This window comes from Pipistrellus hanaki (assembly GCF_964339955.1).
Source record: "Pipistrellus hanaki genome assembly, chromosome: 18".
Taxonomy (NCBI): Eukaryota; Metazoa; Chordata; class Mammalia; order Chiroptera; family Vespertilionidae; genus Pipistrellus; species Pipistrellus hanaki.
The window spans coordinates 4427896-4453902 of NC_140520.1; the positions used below are offsets into that span (position 1 = coordinate 4427896).

At 60.0% G+C, this 26007-nt stretch overlaps 1 protein-coding gene across 1 annotated transcript in view; it reads right to left on the bottom strand.

Moving 5' to 3' along the window:
* Nucleotides 1–18843, bottom strand: part of SLC6A17 (solute carrier family 6 member 17) — a 33811-nt gene extending 14968 nt beyond the window's left edge. The window contains exons 1-5 of the mRNA XM_084866309.1: nt 18459–18843; nt 5562–5938; nt 3344–3501; nt 1621–1747; nt 582–763 (exon numbers count right to left, since the gene is read on the bottom strand). Coding sequence (XP_084722435.1) covers nt 582–763; nt 1621–1747; nt 3344–3501; nt 5562–5853 — 759 coding nt within the window. The 5' untranslated portion in view covers nt 5854–5938; nt 18459–18843. The remainder of the gene's footprint in view (nt 1–581; nt 764–1620; nt 1748–3343; nt 3502–5561; nt 5939–18458) is intronic.
* Nucleotides 18844–26007: the final 7164 nt, after the last annotated feature.

The window sequence follows — 26007 nt, forward strand, 5'->3', positions numbered from 1 at the left end:
CTGGAGAGGGAAGAGGAGGGGGCCGAGACCACGCTCCCGCTCCCAAGGCTTAGCTTCCTTGCTCTAAGTCTGGAAAAGAACCCGAGGCCCCGGCCAGCCGGGCTCCAATCCCAGCTCTGGGACAGGCTGACTGTGTGACCTCAGGGCAGTGTTTTCTCCTCCCTCGGCCTCAGTCTCTTCATCTGACAAAGGAGTGGACTGGGCTGCAGGGTCCCTAACGCCCCCTCCAGGCCTGGCCATGCGTGAATGGTGACACGTGACCAAGAAGCAGAGCCTCTTTGGAGGGAAGGAGCTGTGGGAGAAGGTATATGGGGCTCGGCTGGGCTGCCCTGCAGAGACCTGGGTGGAGCCACGCCGAGGGGCTGAGACCCGGGTGGGGCCACCCTGAGGGACTGTCCACAGGGAACGGTGCTGCGGCAATGACACTCCATCGCCACCTCGGGAGCCTGTGACCTCATCCCGGTCACCCAGAGGCCAAGCCCACCCACAGGACCCTGCGTGGGGCCACACTCTGGTCTCTCGGCTCCCTGCCCTCCACCCTCTCCTCAGGCCGTGGGGTCTGAGCGCCCCTCCCAGCTCACCTTCCCCGAGGACTGGATGCCCTTGACCACGGCCATGCCCACGATGGTCCAGGCCATGAGGAGGCACAGCGTCATCTTCCAGTTGAGGCCCCCGCTCTCCGAGATGGAGTTGGAGATGTCCAGGGCCTCCCGGTACCAGAAGTAGGTGGTGGCCGAGCTCTTCTCGCACTCCGCCTCCACCACTGCAAGGGCAGCGGGGCCTCAGTGCCCCCTGGTGGCGGGGCCTGGACCCCCACCCAGGCAGCAGGGCCCAGGGGGCAGCTGACCCAAGACCCCGAGGACTCCTGGGCTCCCGACAGGGCCTGGGAGGCTTCAGGACTCTGTATTCCCGCTCAGGCCCCCCCTGCCCGCGCCGGTCTGTGGGGGGGAGGGCCGGGGGAGGTCCTGAGCTGGGAGCAGAAGCCCTGGCTTCCCTCCCTTGGTGACATCGGTGGTGTGGCCAGGGCAGTTGTTATGGGTGGGCCTCGATTTGCCCAGCTGCGAGGTGGGATACACCATCCAGGCCTTGATGGAACATTAAAACTTGCCGAAACCGGTGTGGCTCCGTGGATAGAGCGTCGGCCTGCGGACTGAAAGGTCCCAGGTTCGATTCCAGCCAGGGGCATGTGCCTTGGTTGCAGGCACATCCCCAGTGGGGGCTGTGCAAGAGGCAGCTGATCGATGGTTCTCTCTCATCGATGTTTCTAACTCTCTATCCCTCTCCCTTCCTCTCTGTAAAAAAATCAATTAAAAAAATAATAATAAAACTGTTTCAGGAGAGGGTGGCATTTGTGCAGCACAGGGTGGTGGGTGACAACTACAGAAGCAGAGTTCCACCTGCACTCGCTGGTTCTCTCCATCCCTTTAAGGACTGCAGGCTGGGGGAGGGCATCCAAAGGGGAAAGGAGGGTCAGAGAGGGCAGGTGTCTTCTTCAAAGGAACACGGCGAGTCGACGCGACCCCAAATCTGTGTCTAAGCCTCTTGGGCTCATTTGGCTCCTTCCTGGGACAGGGCTGGCTGGGGTCCCCGCTGGTCACACTCCGGGGCCCCCGTACTTGCCTGCCATGGTCCCATTCCTGACGACAGGACATTCGCTCCAGGGCAGTGGGTACTGGAAGGACTTGAAGAAGTAGAAGATGCTCCAGCCGATGATCACGTTATAATACAGCCCCACGAAGAGGCAGACCTGAGGACGAGGGCCCAGGGGCAGGGGTCACGGGGGCGGCAGGAAGTTCCCTCCCTACCCAGCCCCACCGGAGGCCGGGCGGAGCACAGCCTTGGGGGAGGAGCAGCCGAGGCCCCTCCTCACTCTCGTCCCTCTGGCATTCAAAGAATCCGCCCAGGAATGCTTCCCACATAAAGTTCTCTCCTTCGAGCAATAAACGCGTGTAGCACGTTAATCCTTTCCAGTTCCCCTTCTCCTCGGAGGCTGCGAGCACCACCTCCCCCTTCCCGAGGGCTCGGCGGCCCCGTTTCAGAGCTGCCCCGGGAGGTGGGACCGCCCGGCTCTGCCTCCCTGGTCCCTATGCCCAGACGGGGGTGCCTTCTGAGACTTTCTGGATGCTTCTTACTGGTTTCCCATGGCGCGCCCCCCCCCCCTTCCCTCGGGACACTCCTTTCCCTTCGCACAGTCTGCAGCCGCCTCAACAAAGACAAAGACGGCCGTTCTCGTCTCTCACGTCCTGGAGGCTGTCACGTCTCATTTCTTGGGAACAACAGAACCCCCTTTGGCAGAACTGACGGGGGGCTCCCGGGCGCCTCTTCGAAAGCACGGCTTTCTCTCACTGCCCTGCCCGGTCGGGGACAGGCCCTTCACCTCCCGGGGCGGCGATGTTCTCGCGCACCAGCACCCCCAATGGTCGGTGAGACCGCGGAGGGCCCCTCGCTGCACCCATTCCCCCTGATTCCCCCCGAGCTCCGGTGTGCGGGAGCAGACGCTCCCACAGCACATGTTACAGGAGACACAGGGAGAGGGGCGCCCACTCCTTTCAGACCGAGGGGACCCCCTCCCGCTCCCAGCAGCCCCAGCAGAGCGGGCTGTGTGCCCCGGGCACCTGGGCAGAGCGATGCCCAGCGTGAGGCTGTGGCGCTGACCCTCCCCCGGGCTCGGCCCGGGCCGGCTGGGCTGGCCCCGCTGCCACGTCCGACAGCGTCCTCGGCCCCTTTCTGAAGCAGATCCCGTTCCGTCCCGGTGAGCGTGGGCACCGGGGCTGGATCCCCCAGGGGGGCTGGCCGTCCTCCCCACAGCGCAGAGCAGGCCGGTGGGGGAGCCGAGCGCCTCTCAAAGCTCCCTGTCCGGGGCTCCTGCCTCCCGCGGTGCCGAAGCCTTGCCCCTCCGGCCGCTCCTGCCAGACCCGCCTCCGGCTCTGCCCATGAGCGTGCCCCGGGCTGCCTTTTCCTGCCACCCACCTGCCCAGTTCCCTTACTCTCTACCCGAGGAGAGAGGAAGCGCCTCGCTCGAGGGGAGCTGACGGGCTGGCAGGCAGAGCGGAGGATGGGGCGGCCCACATGTCCCCAAACTCCAGCAGAGATGTGCCTGCTCCCCTGTGACATGCCCTGGCCTTCCCGCCTTCATCACATTCCCAAGTGTAGGCCCCGCTCCAGGCAGCGAAAACAGCTTCCCGTCCAGAAAATGATGGTCCCAAGACACCCGCCGGGAGCCATCCCCACACCGAGGGCTCCGTCCCTGCCCCTGCCCTGGCCCAGGACTCCTGGCTGGAGACCCCGCCCCCACGAGCGGCCCCTCGGCCTCCCGGAAGGGCCCAGCCGGCTCCGGACTCACGATGCAGCTGGAGAAGCCGATGCCGCCCAGGCGGGGACACACGTAGTGCCACACGCCGATGCTGCCCCGGCGGATGCGCTGGCCCACGGCCAGCTCCAGGAAGAAGAGCGGGATCCCGATGATGATCAGCAGCACCAGGTAGGGCACCAGGTAGGCACCTGGGAGGAGAGGGGGATAGAAAAGGTGTCTGAGGCTGGCACCAGGGTAAGGAGGGCTGGCAGCCAGTCCTACCGTCCTGCCCACATCCCCGATCATCTCCAACCACCCCCGGGGTCCTTGTGCTCATCCAAACCCTCCCCCTTCCCGGGATTCCCCACCTGAACCAAGAAGGGAGGGTCCACGGTACATCAACGCCTCCTGCTTACAAGGATAGACCCACAGACAGACAGACAGGCAGGCAGGCAGGTGGGCAGACAGATCCTGTACTGCCTCTCAGAATCCTCATATCCAGTCACTCGCCGGCAGACACACTGGCCCAGCAGTGCCCTCTGGGGACACCTGTTCGCCACCCTCCCGCCCACAGAGCAGCAGCCCAGGTGGAGTGGCCCCGGGGCAGAGACTCCAGCGGGGCCGGGCTCAGAGGCCCTGCGGGGAGACAGTCGGACCAGCGTGGCCGTGAGTCTACAGCGAAGTGGGAGGAGCGGGGAGAAACGAGCGGCTCAGGACAGCGGAGCTGGGAGGGTGGTGAGGAGAGAACGGAACCGCTGAAGATTCCAGATGATGAATTAAGCTCTGTCCTGGGCCTCACAGCAGACAATCTCGTTTCCAGTGACAGGGCATTTAGCAGGAAAATTAAAACCTTGTCTGGACACAGACGAGCGATCCCGCCGAGAGCTGTGCCAATGACCTAGTCAGTCCTGTTAGCAATGCTGTTGGCACGGCCCTGCCCGTCCGCCTAATGGGGCCAGACCAGCGCCAGCCACCAGTGCCCTGATGGTCACCCAGCACCCCAGACCACGCCCAGGGGGCTGGGAGTCTCCCATAGAGCCTCCAGCCTCGCCGCTCTGCCCCCTCCCATGACACCCCACATGCTCCCCAGTATGTGCTCCATCTGCCAACAAACCCGAGGGATGGGCATCTCCTGGGCCCGAGACCTGGCACCAGGCAACAGTCAGTTGTTATCTAATCTGTACCAGGCAGAGCAATAAGGGGACATCAGGACAGCAGAGGGTCCGACGCTATCCTGGGAGCCACAGCAGAACCTCCAGGTGCGCATGAGCAATGTCAGCACATGCACACGCACACACGCACACGCACACACACACAGAACCAACTGACCACAGAGCTAACTGGGAAAGGCTTCCAGGGCAGGCAGCACACTGAGCTCACACACTGCAGCAGCTCACTCACACACACACACGCATACACCAGCGCCAAGCGTCACTGACCCGCAGCCCTGTCACGGCCCTAACAGGAGGGCGGGTCAGTCTTATAACTTATTCTGTCTTGGGCTGTGGAGACCCGGTAGGGGTTGAGACCCAGACTCTTGGGAGAAGAGGTTTGATGTCAGAGTAAGATCCTTTAGGGGGATTCAAACTCAGCGAGCAGCAGGAGGACCCCTCCTAGGTGTGGCGATTGTGTGCGCAGACCCTGGGGCCAAGCTGTCCAGGCTTGAACCCTGATTCCATCAGTAGCAAATTGCCTAACCTCTCTGTGCTTCCGTTCTGTAGTCTCTTAAGTGAGGATGATAACGTGGGGTTGCTGAGGGGATTCCATGGTTGAACCACATGAAACTGATGCTCTGACTGTTCCAAGATGCTCAGCGGTCTCATCTATCTCAGCCTAACGTCCAGTAAGTGCTTAGGATGGGGCCTGGCACCCAGGAAGCATGTAATATGATGGCCAGAAGCAGCTCTTTACTGTGTGTGAGGCACCGTGTTATAAGCACTCTACGTGCAAAGCTCTTTTCATCTTCCCAGCTCTCCTGTGTGGCAGGGGTGACTACGGCTCCCATTTTACAGACGAGGAACCAAGAGGCACAGGGAGCTGAAGCTGCATGCACAGAGCTGACCGGCGTGGCAGGGACTTGAACCCTGGCCATCCAGGTTCTTACTCTGCGCTTAGCAGTCCCTAGGGGTCTTACCTGAGCTCCAACCTACGAGGGTTCCCATTCTGCCCAGGGCGGGGGGGGGGGGGTAAGGGGTTGGGGGGGGTTCCTTTTCACCCCTCAGCCCAGCCCACTCGCAGGGCACCCGGGGCCGGCAGGCCTGCCTCTTACCGCCCCCGTTTTTCTGGCATAGGTAGGGGAACCGCCAGATGTTGCCGAGGCCCACGGAGAAGCCGATCTGGGCCAGGATGTACTGCAGCTTGCTGTTCCAGGCCGGCCGGTCCTCGGCGTCCAGCTCGTCCTCCGCCGCGGCCGCCGCCGGCTTGCCGCCCGGCCCACCCGCCACGTTCAGGACGCTCTGCTTGTAGTCCACCGGCTCCTCCAGGGCCAGCAGGTCGGCCACCGACTCCGTGACATGCTCGCCGCTGTGCTCGCGCTGGGTCACCTTGCTGTGCTTCGGCATCGGGGACCCCGGGGCCGCCGGCCCTGCTCCCCGGCACTCAGAGAAGGTGGGACTCGGCGGCTGTCAGCGCCGTTGCATCCGGAACCTGTAGAGCCGGGAGCAGGGAAGGGTTAGCGGGCCGACCAACGAAATCCACTCCTTTCACACACACACACACACACATGCGCACACACACACACACATGCACACACACACACACACACACACGCACACGGAGCTGGTCAGGGGCATGAATTATTATTGAACTGGCCCCTCGCCCCATCGGGACTCAGTTTCCCACAGGCCTTCAGAGCCTCCTTAGGAGGAAACATTGAACCAGGCCAAGGAGGCCACGCCAGACACGGAATCCCAGTCCAGGGCTGCCACGGCAGCACCGCTCCGCTCCCACACGCAGATCCAAGTGCTGAAGCCGCCTGGTGCCAGGGCTCGCAGGTTGTCCCACGTCCACGCTCTCTGTTCTGCTGAGCCCGCACCCCCTGCTGGGACCCGGAGGCCAGTGGCTACCTCCTCTGGGAAGGCTCTTTCTATGCAAAACACAGTCGTGGGCTGAAACCGGTTTGGCTCAGTGGATAGAGCGTCGGCCTGCAGACTGAAAGTCCCGGGTTCGATTCTGGTCAAGGGCATGTACCTTGGTTGCAGGCACATCCCCAGTGGGGGGTGTGCAGGAAGCAGCTGATGGATGATTCTCTCTCATTGATGTTTCTAACTCTCTATCCCTCTCTCTTCCTCTCTGTGAAAAATCAATAAACTGTATGAGGAGGGGGAAAAAAGATGCAGCAGATTAATGATTTAAAAACAAAAACAAAAACAAAAAAACCCCACAGTCATGAGCCAGCAGCATCTCAGGGGCCGTGAGCCATGCAGAGTGCCAGGCCCACTCCACACCTGTTCAATCTTTCTCATATTTTTATAGGATCTCCAGGGGATTCAGAGGGATGTGACTATGGGGCGGGAAAAGGGTTAGAGCTCCCACACCAGCCCCTGCTCCTCCTCTCCATCCACAGGCAGACCTACGGACCAGGCTTGGCTAGGATTCCGGCACCAGAGCACAGAGCCCTGGAGGTGTCTGCTCGGTGCCAGCAAACCCAGGGTCATCGCTCACCAGTGACGTTATCTGAGGGCCACTGCGGCCAAGAGCCGGCTCTGCGTCCCTCATGGGCAGTGTGACAGCAGATAACGTCTGCTCGAGGGGCAGGGAGGCCGCACGCTCCCCTGCCATCCCTCATCCGTCTTTCATGCTTCCCCTCAGAAAAAACACACAAAGCACCAAGGAAGCGACTCCTTTGAAGGATCCCCACATTCTGCTGTATTTCAAAGCACTTCCTCGTCGGAGGATGTAAAATTAAACACATGGACACCTGGCCTGCAGTTGCCCTGCATCTTCCCAGCGATGTAAATGGCCCGGCTCTGTAATTGCCGAACTCTTGGGAGGAGCTGCCTCTGGAAGCCGGCTCCCGTCGGTTCCCTCGGCTACGCCGCCGGAGCGGCCGGGCAAGGTCACGGCACAGCAGACGCGCGCCCGGCTGCCCTCCCTGCTGGCCTCGGCCCACCCCTTCTGAGTGACTCCAGCAAAGACGGAACTTCCAGGGGACCTGGCCGGCCGGATCCTGCGGATGAGGCCGGGAGGCCTGGCCGATGGGAACCGCTGTCCACGCTGGTCTGCAGGGTGAGCCCACCCTCCCAGGCCAGACCCTGGACCACATCAGTGGGGACAGTGAGTCTTCAGGGACTGCCCCTGGCCAGCCCAGGAACAGTCAGGGGCTTGGGCTCTGGGGAGACTGGGACGGAGCCAGTTTGCCGAGGAGACCCCAGAATTCCCCGAATACACCTTACTCTCTGCTGGGGCTCTGCAGCAGGTCAGCGGAATAGCCCGCTGTGTCCTGGAGATGCCCCAAGGCGGGAGCGTGTGTGTCCACGGACCCTCCGTCCTCAGCCTCCCCCGGGGCGGCTGTCCTGCCCAGGCTACAAAGCAAATGCCGCCCGAGGCACTGTGCCATGGGGAGGCCTAAGGCACCCACCGTGGCCGCTCATCTAGCTGCCCGCCTCCCCTAGGGCTGACACCGAGAATGCTGATTAAAACTGGAGCGGAGAGGAGAGCCGGGTCCTGCTGGAGACTGCAGTCGGCGGGGTGCCTCCGCCCGAGCCTGTCTCCGGGGCGCCGGCAGCAGGATCTGATCAGGGCGATCTGCAACGCATTAGGCTTGATTTACTGCACATCCTGCCACAACTGAAGCGAAGCAAGGGGGATTCCGCAAGTCTGCAGAATGTATCTCGCTGCTGACCCATTGGAGAGCATGCTCCCCCATAAATAGCCCGGTGAGCGGCCGCTCTGGTCACCAGTATGAAAAAGGGGGCCGGGAGCGGGGGAGAAGGGGGGCAGATCGTTTTAGACGAGCAGGGCTCAAGGACAAAATGGACGCACTGTGGTGAAGCCAGGGAGAGATGCCACAGCCGCATCAGGGAAACCGCAAGAAACAGCTCAATACGTACGAGCTGAGCGTCTCCCCTCTTCTCAAGACACCCCTGCCGTGCCGGCACCCTGCGCTGCAGGACGGGCCCAGGGCCTCCAGTGCCGTCGGGTCTGCAGGAGGCGAAGAGCCGGTGTGCGCACAGGCTGAGGCTCAGCGCTGGGCGGCAGCCACGACGGAACCTCCCGACCCAGGGAGCGTGCTCAGAGGACAATGGCTGACTCTGGCACTGAGACCAGGGAAGCCTGAGGGACCCCGACACCGTCCTCAGTGTACATATGGGGACCCTGAGGCCCGGAGAGCGAGTGAACGGCCCAAAGCCACTGGCTCGGACTCCTCGGGGACGGGCACAGGAGGAAGGCGGTGGCAGTGAAGATCAGGGGGCCTGGAAGTCAGACAGACCTGGGTTTGAGGGTTCCCATTCCATTCATTCATTCATTCATTCATGCATTCATTCATCGCTCCATTGCTCACTTGACATACATTTCCGAGTGCCTCTGCTCAAATGCGTCCTCCTTGGGAATGCCTTCCCGGAGACTGAATTAGCAGCCCTCCAGGCTGCCACCCCCGCAGCCGCCCCGTGTTATTTTTCTCCACAGCAAGGATCACCCCTCACCCTTCTATGTCTGCTTCTTTCTTTAGCACCTGGCCCTTCTAGGAGAAATAGGTGACTCCCGCAGGAATAGACATCTGGCTTACTTTGTTCGCGGCTGGATCCCTCGCACCTAGGAGGGAGGGGACGTAGATGCTGCCCAGGTCGCACAGCTGTCAGCACCCAGGCCCCCTCATGCCTGTGTTCTCGCTGTGCTTTGAAAGAGGAGGTGAGGCCAGCAGCCGAGGAAGGTCAGCTTGCAGACCAGTGCATGGGAATCCAACATGAGCCCAGCCAGTGAGGACCAGCACCCAGGAAGAGAAGGACCCAGAATTCCTCTCTGCTCCTCCCTTTGCCAGTGGGGAGACGGCCGCCATCCAGGCATCAGAAGGCCGGCGAGGTGCAGGGCACCATCGCCCTCCCCTCTCAGGGTCTCGCTCTCCCTGTGTGCGAAACGGGTGGGTCTGGATGATCTCTGGGGCCCCGTCAGCTCTGCATACATCCTGGGAGCACCCCGTTCTCTCCCCCGTTGTCCCTGCCCGTGCACACGGTGAGAGTGAGGCCTGCATGCCCCAGGCTCCAGCCTCCGCACCTGCCTGGGCCTGTGACATGCCACCTGTCAGCTGAGAGCTCGCTGCCTGCTTTCCCCAGGATGGCGGCTTCTCCACTCAGCTCCCCTGGGGTCCCGACTTGGAAAATAAATGATTCCCTTGAGCTACGTGGGGCGCCGTGGGGACACTCTGACAGCCAGCCCAGCCGGACCGGAGTCATCCCCCGGAGTAGCCGGGTGGGCTGTTACGGCTGATTTCTCCAGCAGCCCCGGAGATGAGGCTCCGTGCGTCCTCTGGAAGGAAGGCCTCCGTGACTGAAAGCACAGCTCGGAGGGGCTCCGAGGCCTAGGGAGCCGTGTGCCACGTCTGTCACCTAGCAACCGTGCAGCTCGCAGCTCAGAGCAGCACGTGAGAGCGGCAGGCCCGAGCCACTGAACGGTGCTTCTTCCTAAAAAGATAAAAACAGCTGAAACCAGTTTGGCTCAGTGGATAGAGCGTCAGCCTGCGGACTGAAGGGTCCCAGGTTCGATTCCGGTCAAGGGCATGTACATTGGTTGTGGGCACATCCCCGGTAGGGGGTATGCAGGAGGCAGCTGGTCGATGTTTCTCTCTCTCCCTTCCTCTCTGTAAAAAATAAATAAAAAATATATATTTTTTTAAAAAGATAAAAACACCAACTAGGAAGCAGACAGGTAAACATACCTCCTGCCCAGGGAAGGGCTCCACCACTCAGCAATGACTTCGAGGGGTGCAGGATGGCTGCTCAGCCCAGGCCAGGACCAAGCCGGAGTCCCTCCAGCCCGCAGGCCCTGCTGCCAGGCTGAGGTCCGCCCACCCTCTGAGCACTCGCCTCCTGGGGTGGGAGCATCTCTTCCTTGGGAAGGTTGTGCCACGCAACTCGAGGGAATCACTTATTTTCTAAATCGGAACCCTAGGGGAGCTGGGTGGAGAAGCCACCATCCTGGGGAAAGCAGGCAGCGAGGGGACTACAGACCCCACAATGCCCTGCTTCTCTGAGCCCATGGGACTCGCCTAGTTGTGCTGCCCTTACACCTTCCCAAGCCAAAGCAGGGAGAGCCCCCTGCCCCCAGGTCCTCAGGCCCCAAAGCCGAGGTCCCATTCAAGAGGAGCTTCTTCAGGAAGGAAGCAAACTGATTCTGTTCTCTCTGAGAACTCTATGGCTTCCCGATTTCCATGCGGCGGTGGGTTTGGGCCCCAGCAGCTCTCCTGATTGCCTCAGAGCCTCTGGGCTTCCACTGAGCCCAGAACCGGTGACTCCTGTCACAGGCAGACACGGTCCTCCAAAGTATCTGTTTTCCTGGAACGGCCGGCAGTCACCTGGCAGGCCCTGGCCTTGGCTGGGGGGCCGGGACACGCAGGCAGGGAGCCCAGCACCATTCCTGACCTCACGTCCCGCATCCGCCATCCAAAGTCGCCTGTCCGTGCGCCCGGATCTGTCCTCCTCCCCACCCCGCGGGCTCTGGTCCAGACCTCCCGGCTCCCTCCCTCCCAGGCCTTCGGAGGCGGCTTCACGAAATACCACACCGCCTGGCTCCGCCTCCCGGTGGCATTTCCAGCTCCTCCACTGGCCCTCCATCTCCATCCTCTGCAGGAACCCCTCCAGCCCCTCCCTACTGAAGCCACCAGCCCCTGAGGGTGCAGCTAGCTCGAGGCCCACTGCTGGGCCTCCATGACACGGCCTGTGATTCTCTGAGATCCAATGTCCTTTCCCTCCCCTTCACAGCCGCTCCTTGCAGCACTCTGATGCCTTTCCCATCTGCCTTTCCAGCAGAGCTTCCTGTTTACACGGCGGATTCCTTTTCTAGGTGTCCTGCCCGGCCCAGGCTGGACAGAACGTGGTCCTTTCCGATGCCCCAGAGTCCCTGCCTTCCCGCCCTCCAGGTGCAGCCTTCTTCCTGGGCTGACATCCTACCCACTGCCTTTGCCTTTGAAACACAGGGGCAGGCCTGGCGAGCCGACAGATCTGACTGGGGAGACCGGTAAGCCTCCCAGGAGGTCTGCGCGCCCAGCTGGGGGGCCCTGGGGGAGCGCAGCCTGCAGCACACGTGTGGGGGACCCCGGGGCTGGAGCGCCAGATTTCTGTTCCTTATTCATCTGGAAGAGAGGGCACAGTGCTCACCTACCCACCAGGCCTGGTTCCCACATGGACGGGAGGGGAACGAGAGTGAAAAACTGATCAAGGAGCCGCACCAAATCCGGGCGTCTTACTGTTACACGTGCTCGTAAACTTGACATGATGAGCTGGATGAGTGAATAGATGGTCAGATGCTTGAGTCCCCCCAAGTTTCCTAGAGTCTGATGTAACGTCCAGCTTTCACCCCTCCTCACTCTGCTGCCATATTCTGACCCCAAGACCATCGGAGGCCCACGGGTGCCCCTAGAGGAAGTTCATGGCTATGGGAAAGGAAGTCTGGCCGCTGCTCATTGACTTTTTCTTCTTACAAAGGAGCCACCCACTCTCTCACCCGGCAGACAGCACCATCCTCACCTCCGGGAAATAAACACCGGAGAGGCACAGACTGGGCACAGAGCGTGCCAGGGGGCGGTGGGCCCCTCCTAACACCGGCTCGGGCACCGCGGAGCCTCCTGCAGCCGTCCTGTCAGGCTCTCCAGGCGCGGTCTCTGCAGTCGGCATTTTGTTTTCTTAGTCAAGGAGGAAGAAAAGGAAAAAACGGGCAGATGGTCGGGAGGGGTAGGAACTGGCACTGGGACACGTGGGCGGGGCCCGTGCAAACCAAACCTTTTGGTTCCGTTTTCCCATCTCACGTGGGGGAGTAGGTGCCGGTGGGAATGTAGCCAGACCAGCCCCGGGGCCGCCCCTCAGACACCTGACCCTCCGCTGGAACTCAGGCAGAGCGGGCGCAGCAACAAGGACAAGGACAGCAGCCACACGCGGGCAACACTTCCTGAGGAAGGACTCTGTGACGGCCACTGTGTGGAGCAGCCGTGGTCTCCTGTAACCCGCCAGTGAGCGTGTGAGGTGGGTACCACTGTGATAACCATTCGCGAATGAAGAAGCACAGGTGAGAGGGGTGAATGACCTCTGTGTCACTGAACCGGAGGCCCTTCGACGCTGCTACTTCCTTGAACTTCCCAGAAAGGTCAATGGAAGGACTGTACGCAACTGAGTCACCACCCCCTCCTCACCCACAGCCCATTCGCACTGATGGCACACCACGTCCCGATTCTAAGATGTGATCGTGTGCTAGACTGTGCATCTTGGAAGCAGTAAGATAAGGCACACGGTCAGAGAGCGGAGGCCCAGGGTCCTCACCACCATCGGACCCCAGAGCCACAACATCCTGATGATGGGCACATGCCACCCCTCTGTGGCGCTGGTTCGGATGCTCCCCAAGGTGCTGCGCTGCTCTGCAAAGCAATACACCCGAGTCTCAGTCAGCAAGTCGACAGTGGGCACGTCCAGCTGGCACCATTCCCCCTGAGGTCAGGCCCTCCATACCTGGCCAGGCTCTTTCCCAAAGCCAATGACAGAATGTAGCTTGGGGAGCAGTTTTCGGGGATTTCTCCCAGTCATTCTCCCAGGGACTCCCCACATCACCAGCAGACAGGCTGTCTCTGCGGTGTGCCAGGACCGCGGACAGCGCCCACCAGGCCCTCCTGGGAGCCGGTGAGGGGCTGCCCAGCACAGAGAAGCCACTCGCTGTCCTCAGACACATCCAGAGGAGGAGGTCCGTGTCCTCCATGAACGGTCACATGGAGACACCTGATGAGGCCACGCCGCCAGGGGACTGTCCACTCTCCTGGAAGGCGGCTTGATTTATCACACAGCTCTCCCCACCTCGAGTGGGATCTAAAACCACTGGAGCTCAGGCGTCTTATAATTAAAGGGAAGATGCAACCAGCAGGAATTCGGGGTGTGGACCAATGAATCCTACTTGCAACTGAAATAGGTGCAAGGAACTCAGCAGAAGTTCTAATTAAGCCAGCAATTAGGAATGATGGGCTGCAGCGAGAGGCAACTTGTTACCTTTAAACGAGCCGTCCGATGGCTCTGGCAGGCAGAGTGGCAGCTCGGTGGGACCAGGGTGGCCGGGGTGGTGACCCCAGGCCTGGGAGCTGGGGCGTGACTTCCTCTGGCCCCACGCCTGCCCCATGAGGCCCCGTGAGGGCCTCAAGTCCCACCTCCCAAGGTGGGCACTCAGACTGCCCGGAACTCACCTGACCCAGAACTGTCCTCTCATGAGTATACCTGGTTCTGAACGTGAGGATAATGCAGTCCAGCAACTCCCCTGGTCGCCTTGAACCTGAGCTCCTGCTCCCACATGCGAGTTTCTTGTACAGTAAATACCTAACTATGTTTCTGAATGCCTGGATATAGCCATAGATGAACCATGTTTGTATTTTTTAAATTAGTCATGCTTGGTGGGGAGGGGTGGGTATCAGAGCCATCTCCACAGAATGGATGCCCATGAAGCAGGGTGTCTGGAAAGGCCTGGGGATGCACTGGGTGGGGTGGAGGGGCATTAATGCCTACACGGATCCACCCTCACTCATAGGACCTTCCCACCAAGATCAAGGGTGGTTAGGAGGTGCCAGGCGGGCGAGGCCAGTGTGGGCCTGTGCCTTGGGGTGATTTCTCAGAGAGAGAAGAGACGGCCAAGCAGGAGGAAGCAGATGCCAAGTTTCCCAGAATGCCAAGGACGGAAGGGGCAGAGCCCCCGAGGGAGGAGGGTGGACTGTCCGGGGGACAAGACCAGGGAGCAGCAGCATTCCTCTGAGCAGCCCTGACGTGTGAGCAGTGCTGCTCAGGTCTCAGCAGGCACTTCTGCAAGGCCCTGGCTCACGTTCTCCCACAGAGAAACCCGCCCCGCCCAGTTCCCACTCTGCAGATGCAGGAGGTCTCCTCCAGGCACCATCCGGTCTGCTACACTCTCCCCTCACTGCCCCAGCACCAGCCCCGGACTGGACAAATGGAGGGACCCAGCCTGCTACGCTCTCCCCTCACTGCCCCAGCACCAGCCCCGGTCTGGACAAATGGAGGGATCCAGCCTGCTATTCTCTCCCCTCGCTGCCCCAGCACCAGCCTGGCCTAGCAACCTATGAGGGAAGGAGGCCAGGGAGGCAGAAGTCCCGAAGAGAAAGCTGGACTTGACCTTCTTCTGGATTCCCACCCACATGCAAGCTTGTACCCGTCCTCCAACCTCACCAGTTTAGGTCTGTTCCTTCTCTACCAACTTCCCGTTGGCAGAGGCTCACCACCCCCTTTCTCAGGGCGTGACCTCCAAGAACTGCACACGCATTGAGACAGTCTCACTTGGCTACATGCCTCGGTCGTTAGCCAGCATTTGTAAAGAACTAATAACGGGACACATCACACCGTGGTCCAGGAAGTCGGGAGCCTGACAGACCTGAGTTCTCATTCTCAGGTTGCCACGCACTACTCGGGTGACCTTGACCAAGTTAGTTAACCTCTCTGAGCCTCAAGTCCCACATCTGTACAACCGCCAAGAGCAAGATAGGTCTCCTGGGATGGTAGCAAAGATGAGACAGGATGGTGTAGGAATAACGCACTCAGCACAGCCCGGAAGCCTCCATAAAAATCAGGACATTATCGCCGGGTGCCAAGACAGGGGTGAGCTGCTGGAATACAGGCCTGCACCCGCCCCCCTAAAAGCTCAGAGATTAGGCATTTTCCCACAGATCCCCCCATCCCACCTGAGTTGGGGCCATGTACTAACAGCTCTACTCAGGGTACTGTGCTTCTGGCCTTTGAGAGCCCGGGACAGCAGGAGAGAGGGGAGGGGAGTAGCTGATGGAGGAGGGCTTTGCAGGGCTGAGTAACGGTTTATTTCCCTCCCCGGCGATCCGGGCTCCAGATGTGTGGCTGTGAGGACTTCCTGGGCTCAGCCTGGGAGCGGGCGATAAGTCAGACCTGCTTCCAGGGGGAAAAGCCCCAATTCACCCTCCCCTTAAACATTCTGCTGCTTATCTTAGCAGCTTTGCAGGGATTAGTGATGAATTGTGCTCCTGCAGCAAATCCGACCGGCACGAGGGGAGGGCAGGTGCCCAGACAGAAGGCGCCTGCTCCTCAGGAGCCTCTAGCACAGAGGTCCTCAAACTTTTTAAAGTGGGGGCCAGATCACGGTCCCTCAGAGAGCTGGAGGGCCGGACTATATGAACTACTAATTCCTACTGTAACACCTTGGCTGCGCTCACTGCCCAAAAAACCTGGCGGGCAGGATCAGACTCCCTGGGGGCTGCATGTGGCCCGCGGGCCGTAGTTTGAAGACCCCTGCACCTCGGAATTTGCCAGATCCAGTGGGAAGGGCACTGGTTTCCAGGGTGTGTGTGCCCCTCACACACACACACACACACACACACACACACACACACATTTCCAGGAGCAAGCTAGAGTCCCCTGGGTCAGCTGGCCTTTTTGCTACACTGGGAATCCCCCTTACTGCCTCCACTCTTTAAAAAAAAAAGAAATATATATATATATATATGAGGGAGAGAGGGATAGAAACATCAGTGATGAGAGAGAATCATCAACTGGCTGCCTCTGCATTCCCCCTCCCTGGGGATCAAGCCTGCCACCGGAGCATGTGCCCCACCTGGGAATCGAACCGTGACCTCCAGGTTCATAGGTCGATGGCCAACCACGGAGCCTTGCCTCCACTCTGGAGGCAAACACATCTCAGCTCGGCACCAAGTCCACACACATTACAGAGGAGGGAGCCCAAGCCCGAGGCCCTCGGCGAAGGCAGGGAACACAGTCTTGCAGCTTCCACGCCCCTATAGAAGGGGCAGGTGAGGAGGAGGGTGGCAAGACCTGCTCCAGGGGCAAGGACCCCTGTCGTCCGCCCGGCAGGCATGTCACTTGGGACCAGGCCGCAGTCACGGACAATCGTAAGGAGTCCAGGTCTGTGCCGGAGTCTCACCCTGGAGCCCTCGCAGCCAGCCCGGGGCACCCTGCAGACCCAGGTCCCCACCAGCCCCGCGTTCACTTGGGCTTCCCCGTCCCGGGGCTCCTGGTAGAACTGAGGGATGGAAGTAGGTCAGTTTGCAGCTGAGTTGCGAGTGCTTCTCCCGCTGTCACTGTCCTCTGTCTCCACCCCAAGGAGCGAGGGCAGGGAGGGGCAAGAACCCCTTCTGCGAAGGCCCTAAAGAAAGAGGCGGGAACTCACTTACTGAGCACCCGCTCTATGGCCACCCTGGGCCCAGAATAAGCCTGTGGCGAAGGCACCACGAGTGTCCCTGTTTGTCCACCGAGAAAACCAAGGCTCCAGGGGTAGACTGACTTGCCCAAGGTCACCCCACGCTGGCACATGGAAGAACCCTGGGCCGTTCTGACCACAATCCCAGCGCCTCCCCTGCAGCCTCTCCGCCACCTCCCCACCCAGCCTGACCCTGCTCGCCTTTCCCTGGGGCCAGCGCCCCAGAGCCCCTGCCCGGAGCCAGGCAGCCTGAGTCTGAGGACTCGGCTCCCTCTGAGGACCTGCCCACTTCTGGTTGGTGGGTCCCAAACACAAGTCCCATTCAGCTCACCAGCAGCTGACACCATGCTGCCTGTGACTCAGGCCGAACAAACTCACTCCGATCAGAGTGAGTGGGCCCGGTGTGCCTCCTGCACTGAGTCACCTCCAGGCTGAGCCGCGGGGATTCGCTGAGACTCACCACCTACCTAGCCACAGCTGCTCCGTCTGAGAGAAAGCCAGCAGAGGAGCTGGCGGTGCCGATGGTCCCCAGGGCCCAGCCACGGCCAAGGACAATCAGGCGTGACCTCCAAGCCCTTCCCGCCCAGGGTCGGACCCGCCTCGCCGGGCCCTGGGGTAACGTAAGTGCAGCATCAGATACACAGCCCCATGGTTACCCTCACACTCTGACCTTGCTCTCCAGACAGCACTCGGCGAATCCTGCACAGCCTAACAGGATCTAACGAAAGTTTTTACTGATCTTTTTTTTTTTAGTCATCCAGGATCTTCTCAGTTTCTGGAAATCCCTGCTCACGAGGGCAGTGCCCTCCAACGAATCTTCCTCCCTCTCCAATCCAGCCCCGCCAGCTTCGTGTGCACAGCTGAACTGCCCCAAAGGCAGGTCTGGTAAAAAACTTCCTAATCCAAAGACCTAGTTAAAACACTTCGCCAAGGAGAGAGGAGTGGGATCAAATTGGGTTTTTTTTGTTTGTTTGTTTTTTTAATTCCTCTTGACAGCGACCTGGCCCTGTAAGGTGAGAGGCCTCGGTGTTTCTGAACCCTGGGAGGCCTGACAGGGCTGTTCGGGATTTAAAGAGAAACACAGGCTTCCTTCCACTGCGCCCCGGAGAGCAGCGGGCATCCGAGCCCCAGACGCACAGGTGTAAAGGCAGCCGAGGCCCCTCTCCGGAGGGGGCGCCCCGGAGACCTGCCCCCCGCGCGCCTCCCGTCTCCGCCATTCCGCTCCGATGTGCTTACCTCCAGGGAGTATGGGCTTCCCGCTGGCTGGGACCCCAGCGAGGACCGGCCCCGGGATGGGATATTACACACTCATCTCGGGCAGGAGCGCTCTGCTGCTGCCAATGATACCGTCAAGGTCAAGGGCGGGCCCGGAGCGAGCGGCAGGGTCTGCAGGAGCCTCACCGCAGGAGCCTCCCCGTGCGCTGCTCCAGGCGGCGGGGCGAGCGGCCTCCTCCCTCCCTGGTCCGAGGGCGCCAGCCCCGCAGCTCCGCCCCAGCACCCCCGGAGTCCTCGGGCCCATCCAGGCCCGGAAGCTGAAGCTATAGCGGCAGGTGTCCAGCCCCTGAGCTCGGCGCCAGACACCCCGATGGATGCGTGCGAGGAGCGCGGCTCCCGGGCTCCGTCTCCAGGCAACGGAGGCCGAGCGCGGGGAGGAGCCCGGGCTGAGCCGGAGGATGCCCGGGCAGCGCCCCCCGCTGCACCCCGGTTCCCAGGCCTCCCCGGCCGGGGCGGGGCCGAGCAGCTAAAGTTGCGGCGCCTGACCCCGCGGAGCCGGGCAGAGCGAGCCCCGACTCACCTGTCCCCGCGGGACCGCCGCGCGGATCTGCCCCCGCGCTCCCCGGAGCGGCTGCGGGCCCCGGTCCCGGACCCTCCTCCGGGTGCCCAGGTCCGGCGGCACCGGGCACCGGCGGGCAAAGAGGGGCCGCGGAGCGGCGCGCCGCCGGCTCTGCTGGCGTCTCGCTCCCTCCCTCCCGCGCCGCCGGTCCGCCGGCTCCGCTCAGCCTCTGGGGAGCGGCCGGGGTCTCGGTCCCGCGGCGGAGGGCGCCCGTGGGGCTGCGGATCCAGGACGAGCGCCGCCTCCCCGCGCTCCGGTCACGGTCACGCCGGCGCCGCGGAGCGGAACGGGCTGGGCGGGGCGCGGCGCGCCGGCTGCTCCCTCGCATCCGAAAGGCCACCCCGGCGGGCGGGCGGCGGGGGCCGTGACGCAGGCCTGACTCACTCACGCGGGCCGCGTCAGTGCGAGGCTTTGAGCGAGGCTCTGATGGCCTAGCGGGAGGAGGGGGTGGGCAGCAGGGGGTGGGCAGGAGGAGGGAGTGGGCAGCAGGAGGGGGTGGGCAGGAGGAGGGGGTGGGCAGGAGGAGGGGGTGAGCAGGAGGAGGGGGTGGGCAGGAGGAGGGGATGGGCAGGAGGAGGGGGTGGGCAGGAGGAGGGGGTGGGCAGCAGGGGGTGGGCAGGAGGAGGGGGTGGGCAGGAGGAGGGGTGGGCAGGAGGAGGGGGTGGGCAGCAGGGGCTGGGGGAGCTGCCCTGGCAGCAGTCTCTGGAGGCCCCTCACGGAGGGGTCCACACTCTGGGGAGGAGTCACTGGGGCTTCTGCCCTCAGAGCGGACCGGGACCCCCGTGGCCAAGGCCCTCCTGAGCCCTGGCCCTCCTTTCCCCATCCTTTCAGGCCCATCTCTTCCGTCCCCTTCGTGAACTCAGACCACCCAGAGCGGGTTTAGAACCCCCCAGCAGCCGTGCACCTCCTGTGCTCCTCACTGGGAATGTCTTCCTGCCCCCTGCGGTCCTCCCATCCCCTGTCCCAGGAGGGTCACTCCCTGTGCAGCCCAGTTCCTGGTGCATCCCTCGCTCGGCTCCTGAGCTCCTGCCTGGGCACAGGCTGCAGGGTGGGACAGCAGGAATGGTGGCGGGGGACCTGGAGAACAGAAACGGAGAGGTTTGCCCAGACAGCCACGGTGCCAGGCAGGAGGTCTGAAGACCCTGGAAGATAAGGCAAGTGGGGAACGATGAAGGGAGAAGGAGGTTCTGCCTGGGCTCTGGGCAGGCCTCATGGAGGAGGTGAGGTAGGATCCTGGCCTCAGAGGTGGAAGGGGACAAGGATGACCCCTGTAGGTCATGACAAGAGCAAAGACACATAAGAGCGGAGGTGTGCAGGGGGGCGGCAGGGTGGGGCGGTGAATGCCTGAGCTGGAGCAGGTGTGGGTGGAGGAAGGTAGACAGGCAGGAGCCATGCTCCAGAGCCTTGGAGGGCTGTTTGCAGCGTCTGGGTTGAATCACCTCTGATCCAGAGCAGCGGCTGCCAACCAGCCATTTTTGAGGTTCGTAAGGCTGGGGACCGCTGCTCTAGAGGACGCTAAGGGGACCTTGGCATGAGACACAGGCCAGGCGTTTGGGAAGGATGGTTGGTGGCAGCTGCCTCAGGGGTCCCTATGGAAAGGCAACAGGACTGCAGTCCTGAGCTCCGGGGGCTCTGGGATTCTTCCCTTGCCGTCTAACAAGTGAGCCTGGCAGTTTGGTGGATGCTGGCAGGAGACATGAGGCTCCTGGGCCAGAGACAAAGGATCGTATTCCTCCAGGCTCAGCAGGAAGCTCGAGCTGCAGTCAAATCAGCTTTCCTTCCCCCCGAGTCCACTGGAGGGAAGTGGGGCTGTGCTCAGATAGCACTGCCCGGGCTGGGGAGCCCCATCTTTTATAGCGGTGGCCAGCACACCTGCCCACCCTTGGCCCCAGATGTCACTATACTTAGTATCGTATCATCCCAGACAGCAAGCCAGCCTGTCCCCCACTGGGAGACACCATCTCCAGCTTCCAAAGCTGTGTGCCAGGCACACATCCTCAGAAAGATGGCCGCCATGCTCCCCTTTCAGCAGCACCGAGATGAGTGGATCCTTCTCGAGCTCACAGTTGCGCCCCCATCCTTAGCAGGTCCTTCAAGGCCCTCCACATCCCCCGGCTCATTTCACACCCCCTCCCACGGCCTCTCCTGCACCCACTCCCTGACACCCCCCCCCCAACCTTCTCTCAGCTCCGGCTCGCCCACTCCTTCCTGACTCGGCCTTCAGCGCTTGTGCCCTCTCTGCCAAGGTCCCCTCTTCCCTCCCCCCTCACTCCCTGCCCACTCACCTCAGAGTTCGTCTCGGACCCCAGCTCTTCACGCCTCTGCTGACCGTGGAGAAGCATTCGGTCAGCCTCCCCGCTGGACAGGTCTTCTCCTCCGTAGCCTTCGTCACAATGTCATTAACTGCTTCACGGTGAGACCGGCTGCTGCGTGAGGGTTGCCTTGACTGCTGCGGACATTCCACAGGGCAGAGGCCATGCCTGTCTTCAACACAGAGTGGACTGTCCGTGCAGATTTGCTGAAAGAATACAGAAAGCGCCGAAACCGGTTTGGCTCAGTGGATAGAGCATCGGTCTGCGGACTGAAGGGTCCCGGGTTCGATTCCGGTCAAGGGCATGTACCTTGGTTGCGGGCACATTCCTGATAGGGGGTGTGCAGGAGGCAGCTGGTCGATGTTTCTCTCTCATCGATGTTTCTAGCTCTCTATCACTCTCCCTTCCTCTCTGTAAAAACAATCAATAAAATATATTTTTTTAAAAAGGAATACAGAAAGCGTGGTTAGAAATATGGGTATCACCTGGCCGGTGTGGTTCAGCCGTTGAGTATTGATCTATGAACCAGGAGATCACAGTTCAATTCCCAGTTAGGGCACATGCTCAGGTTTCGGGGCTCGAAGCCCGGCGGGGAAATTCATCATTGATGTTTCTTTCTCTCTCTCCCTCTCCTTTTCTCTCTGAAATCAATAAAAATAAGTGTTTAAAAACCAGAAGTGACACACTGCAGAAGTAGCTGCAGTGTGAGATTACAGGTTGAAGTACAGGGTTGCGTTAACAGGTCCCTCCTGCTTCCTGTCTGGAGCGAGAGGACAGACCCTGCAGAAGAAGACAGAGCAAGCAGGGAGGGGCAGGTGATGGGACTCCTCAGATCTCTGACCTCGCGGGCCCCAAGGGGAGCTGTGGGCGCGGGACAAGTGGGAGAGAAGGCCGGAGGCGAGTCGAATTCTCTCCTGTGGAGGCCTGGCCTGTCAGCACGGGGCTGCCACTTCCGTTGGGAGGCTATAAGGGAGCCGCACAAACGCAGGCCAGCCCCAGCCTGTCCCTTTGCTGGGACTCAGTGGTTAAAAAGCTGCCCCGGTGACTAGACCCAGAGTCCTTACTGAGCAGGGTGGGGTGGCCCAGCGAGGCACACCCCTGCGTGGGCACCCAGAACACAAATCAAAAAGAGCGACGCCAGGGACCCTCCACTTCGCAACAGGACTGGCCCGGCCTCTCGGTGAGATGCTGTGAGGTGCAGTCAGATAAACACGGGTTCTGATCCAGCACCACCTTACCAGGGGACCTCTGACCAACTACTTCGTATCTCCGACCTTCAGATTCTTTATCTGGGAAATGGAGATAATAATCCGTTCTCTAACCTCATGGGGTCGTTAAGGATTAAATGAAATAAGACCCTGTGTAAACTCAAGGCCGTGTTATGACTGCTGCTATTACCAGTAACTCAGAAGATGGGCCAGGCACTGCTCTAAATATCCTACACTTAGCAACTCACTGAATTATGAAATAGCCACTTACCCCAGGGTGGGGTGTGTGTGTGTGTGTGTGTGTGTGTTCTCCTCTTAAAGGCTGAAAGCTTCATTTGAAAAATAATTCAGCCCGGGCAGCAAGGCTCAGTGGCTGAGTGATGACCTATGAACCAGGAGGCCACAGTTTGATTCCTGGTCAGGCCCAGGTTGTGTGCGGGCTCACTCCCAGTAAGAGGGTGTGCAGGAGGTAGCCAATCAATAATCCTCATCATTGATATTTCTATTTTTCTCTCCCTCTCCCTTCCTCTCTGAAATCAATAAAACATATTTAAAAAAATAATTCACAACTAAAAAAAAAAACATAAAAAAGATGCATGAATGTGACATATGCAAAATTAACATGTAAAATGTCATAACCTTCCAATATACCAACCAGTGAGGAAATATAAGAAATGCTTTAGTTACAAGAGCAAGAACCAGAAAAGAACACCTGGAATAAACTTTAAAAGATGTGTAGCGTATCTTACACGAAGAAAGCATCTGAATGCTACTGAGAGTTCGTAAAGGGCATTTGGACGTAAGAAAAGAAATGATATTCTCAGATTGGGAGAGAAAACATATAAATTAATTGATAATTTTAAAAGGACTCGATGGAAATAACAAAAGGGTTACTTTTTTCTTTGTAATCAGACAAGCTGCTTCTAAGATTCATTAGGAAAAACAAACCATTAGCTAGGAAATGAGCAGGCGAGTGACGGGTGTGCTGGGAATGCGCCTGCCCACGGGTAAGGCACATTGGGAAGCTACCAGTGTGAGTCAGTGCGGTCCTAGTCCTGAGAAATACGAAGCAGAACCCCGAGTCCAGGAGGGAACCCAGACCCAGTCATTTAGAAGATCACACAGATTGCATTTCCATCTGTAAAATGGGTAACCGGTGTCTACAGCACTGGGTGTGGTGATGTTCACTGAGATAACATACATGGGCGAGTGCTCAACAAACAAGTCACCATCAGCATCTCCTTGCTTTTCTGGAACATCCGTCCCTCCCAAGGCTCTCTCTCTACAATGTCTCCTTCCTCCATTTAGCCGCTTCCTCCCCACACAGCAGGAAGAAGTGGCGAGGCTCTGAGTGACCACAGTAACCTCTGGTGTTTACTGGGCGCTGCAAGGACATTTCTCTTGGTGGTACCTGGGCGAGGGGTGCGGGAGGGTGTCCTCAATTGCCCACCTGCCCAGCAGCCTGGGCCCCCGAACTCCCAGCCAGGAGGAAGGCCTTGCTTGTAAACAGAAGGGGATCTGCTGTGCAGCAGCTGGGACCGGTGCGGGGAAGGGAATGTGCGGGACACAGAGGAAGGGTGGGGACTGGGCACCCCCCCTCCGGGCTTGGGAAGGGAGAATGAGATGTAAGAGCTGCCTCTCCCCGGGGCCGGCACAGAGCTTTCTGTACCTGAGTCAAATATAGACCCATTTCCATAAAAGCACCAGCCTGCTTCTATAAATACCTCGGCCAATTTTCTGGGGTTCTCATGTGACTTTGATGCTTACCTCGCCTGAAGGGACCCGTTGCCATGGCGACCAGACCACGTGACCAGCCGCTCTTCATTCAGGCAAGTTGCCGCATCCTACACTGGGGATGGGGTGCTGGAGCAGGGTGGCTAGAGATCACGTCCAGTCTCGAGGGGACGTGGCAGGATTCTGGCTTTACTGCGAGGGTGCTGGCACAGAATTATTGATCCCCAAGCTGCACGTCCAGGAGGGACATTTTAATTCGCGCAGCTACAGACACTCGTCTTTGAATCCGTGGAGCAAAGGTTCAGGGCTGGGAGGCAGCTTAACAGTCCTCCAGGCCGCTACTGCTACCAGATGAAGAAAGTCAGGCCCAGCACGGGGGAGTGACTTGTCCAAGGTCACACAGCAAGCCGGTTACAAAACTGTGTGTGTGTGTGTGTGTGTGTGTGTGTGTGTGTGTGATTAACAAACTCCTCTCCCCCTAACTGAGACTCAGCCCTGGGCTGGGGGTGACTGGTGAGTGGAACTTTAGATTCCTTTGCTCCCAGGTGACCCCACCTGGCTGGACGGGTGGAAACAGCCCATTCAGTTTGTACCAGGACTCAGCCCCTCCCCCACCTCCCTGGCAAATGAGGACAGAGGGCAGTAAACCTTGAGAAGCCCCATAGTGCTGGGCCACGGCAGGTGTCATCCCCGATACCCTACGGGACTCTTTCTGATCAGAACATCCCAGGTGTGACCCCAGCGGGCCAAACCCTTCAGTCATCGCTCGTTCTTCGTCCTTCCGTGCTTGGTGCTGGGGAGGAGATGGAGAGGCAGGAAAGCCCCCTGCTGCCCTCACACCGCTGCCCCACGTAGGTGCACGTGGATCAGCAAATAGAAGAGAATCTAGTTAATCCACAGCTGAGCCCCCGGGATGTTCGGGGCTGGACAGACGGTGGGTCACGGAAGACGGGAGGGCTTCTGGGAGGAGGCGGGAGGGCAGGCGATGGGAAGCATCCTCAGAGGTACCTGGTGGTGGCGCAGGACCCGGTATGCGGGCCGGGGACAGTGCTCGGAGGTTGGCCATGTCCTGGGACAGGAGGCTGCTGACCTCGGGGCTGAGTCAGGTGGTCCAATCACGTGGGCTCGAGCAGCCAGCCGTGGAGGGTCCAGGAGGAGGAGGATTCAGATGGACAAAGAAACACTCTAAGAAGAGGAAGAGGAAGAAAAAGGTAAAGATAAAAATTGTGATCAACAAATACATTATCTATCAACAAGTGAATCTAAAAGTCAAGTGAATAAAAAATCTGATGAACAGAATCAACTGGTGAATAGAATCAGGGGCATAGAAAGGGAGTGGACTGACAATTCTTGTGGGGAAAGGGGTGCGAGGGGTGCAGGAAGAGACTGGACAAAAATTATACACCTATGGATGACGGGGGTGGGGGCGGGGGAGGAGTTAAGGGCAGAGAGTGGGGTGGGAACCTGGTGGAGGGGAGCTATAGGGGGAAAAGAGAAGGAACTGCACTAATCTGAACAATAAAGATTAAAAAAAAAAAAAAAAAAAAAAAGCAACACTGGCCTTGGAATATTCCTGAAGGAGACAGAGTAAAAGGAGACACCAGCTGTGGACTCTGTCACCACCTGGGCTTGGGAAAGCTGTTCCCATGGAGACTAAGACCCAGTGGAGGCTGGGAGCAGCCGGATGCCCAAGGGCCAGGCTTGGCCCCCTTGTTCATCACCACGCCATCGCCACGGAGCTGAGGACACAGCCCACCGGCCCCTGCCCACTGAGTGTTAGGCAGCCGGACAGGGGACTGTCCCCACCCTCAGAGGTGGGAGCGGTGAGTCTGATGGCAGATTCCTCTTCTACTTCTGCTCAGAGACAATTCAAGCAGGAATCACAGACCCCATTGCCTGAGGGTGTTGTGTGACTTGCCCAAGGTCTCAGGCCAGCTGGTGGGAGAGTCAGGTCTGAACTCAGGGCTCCTACACCCTGCCCTGTCCTTTCTCCCTCGCTCCCTGCTGCTCCTGCCGAGATTCTCAAGGTGGAGACTCCTCAGACTCTGGGACCTGGGCCAGCAAGTTGGCCAGCGGCCGCGGCCTGGGCCCAGGAAGCCTCCAACCATGGAGGAGTTTGCTTTGAAGGCAAAGGATGACTGGCTCCTGGCAAGGAGCGTCCTTCTTATTTCTGCTCCAGAGATGGGGAGCCGCCAGGACGCGGTGATAAATCATTTTGCTAACGACGGTGCAGCCGCTGGGCTGATTCTGTGCAGG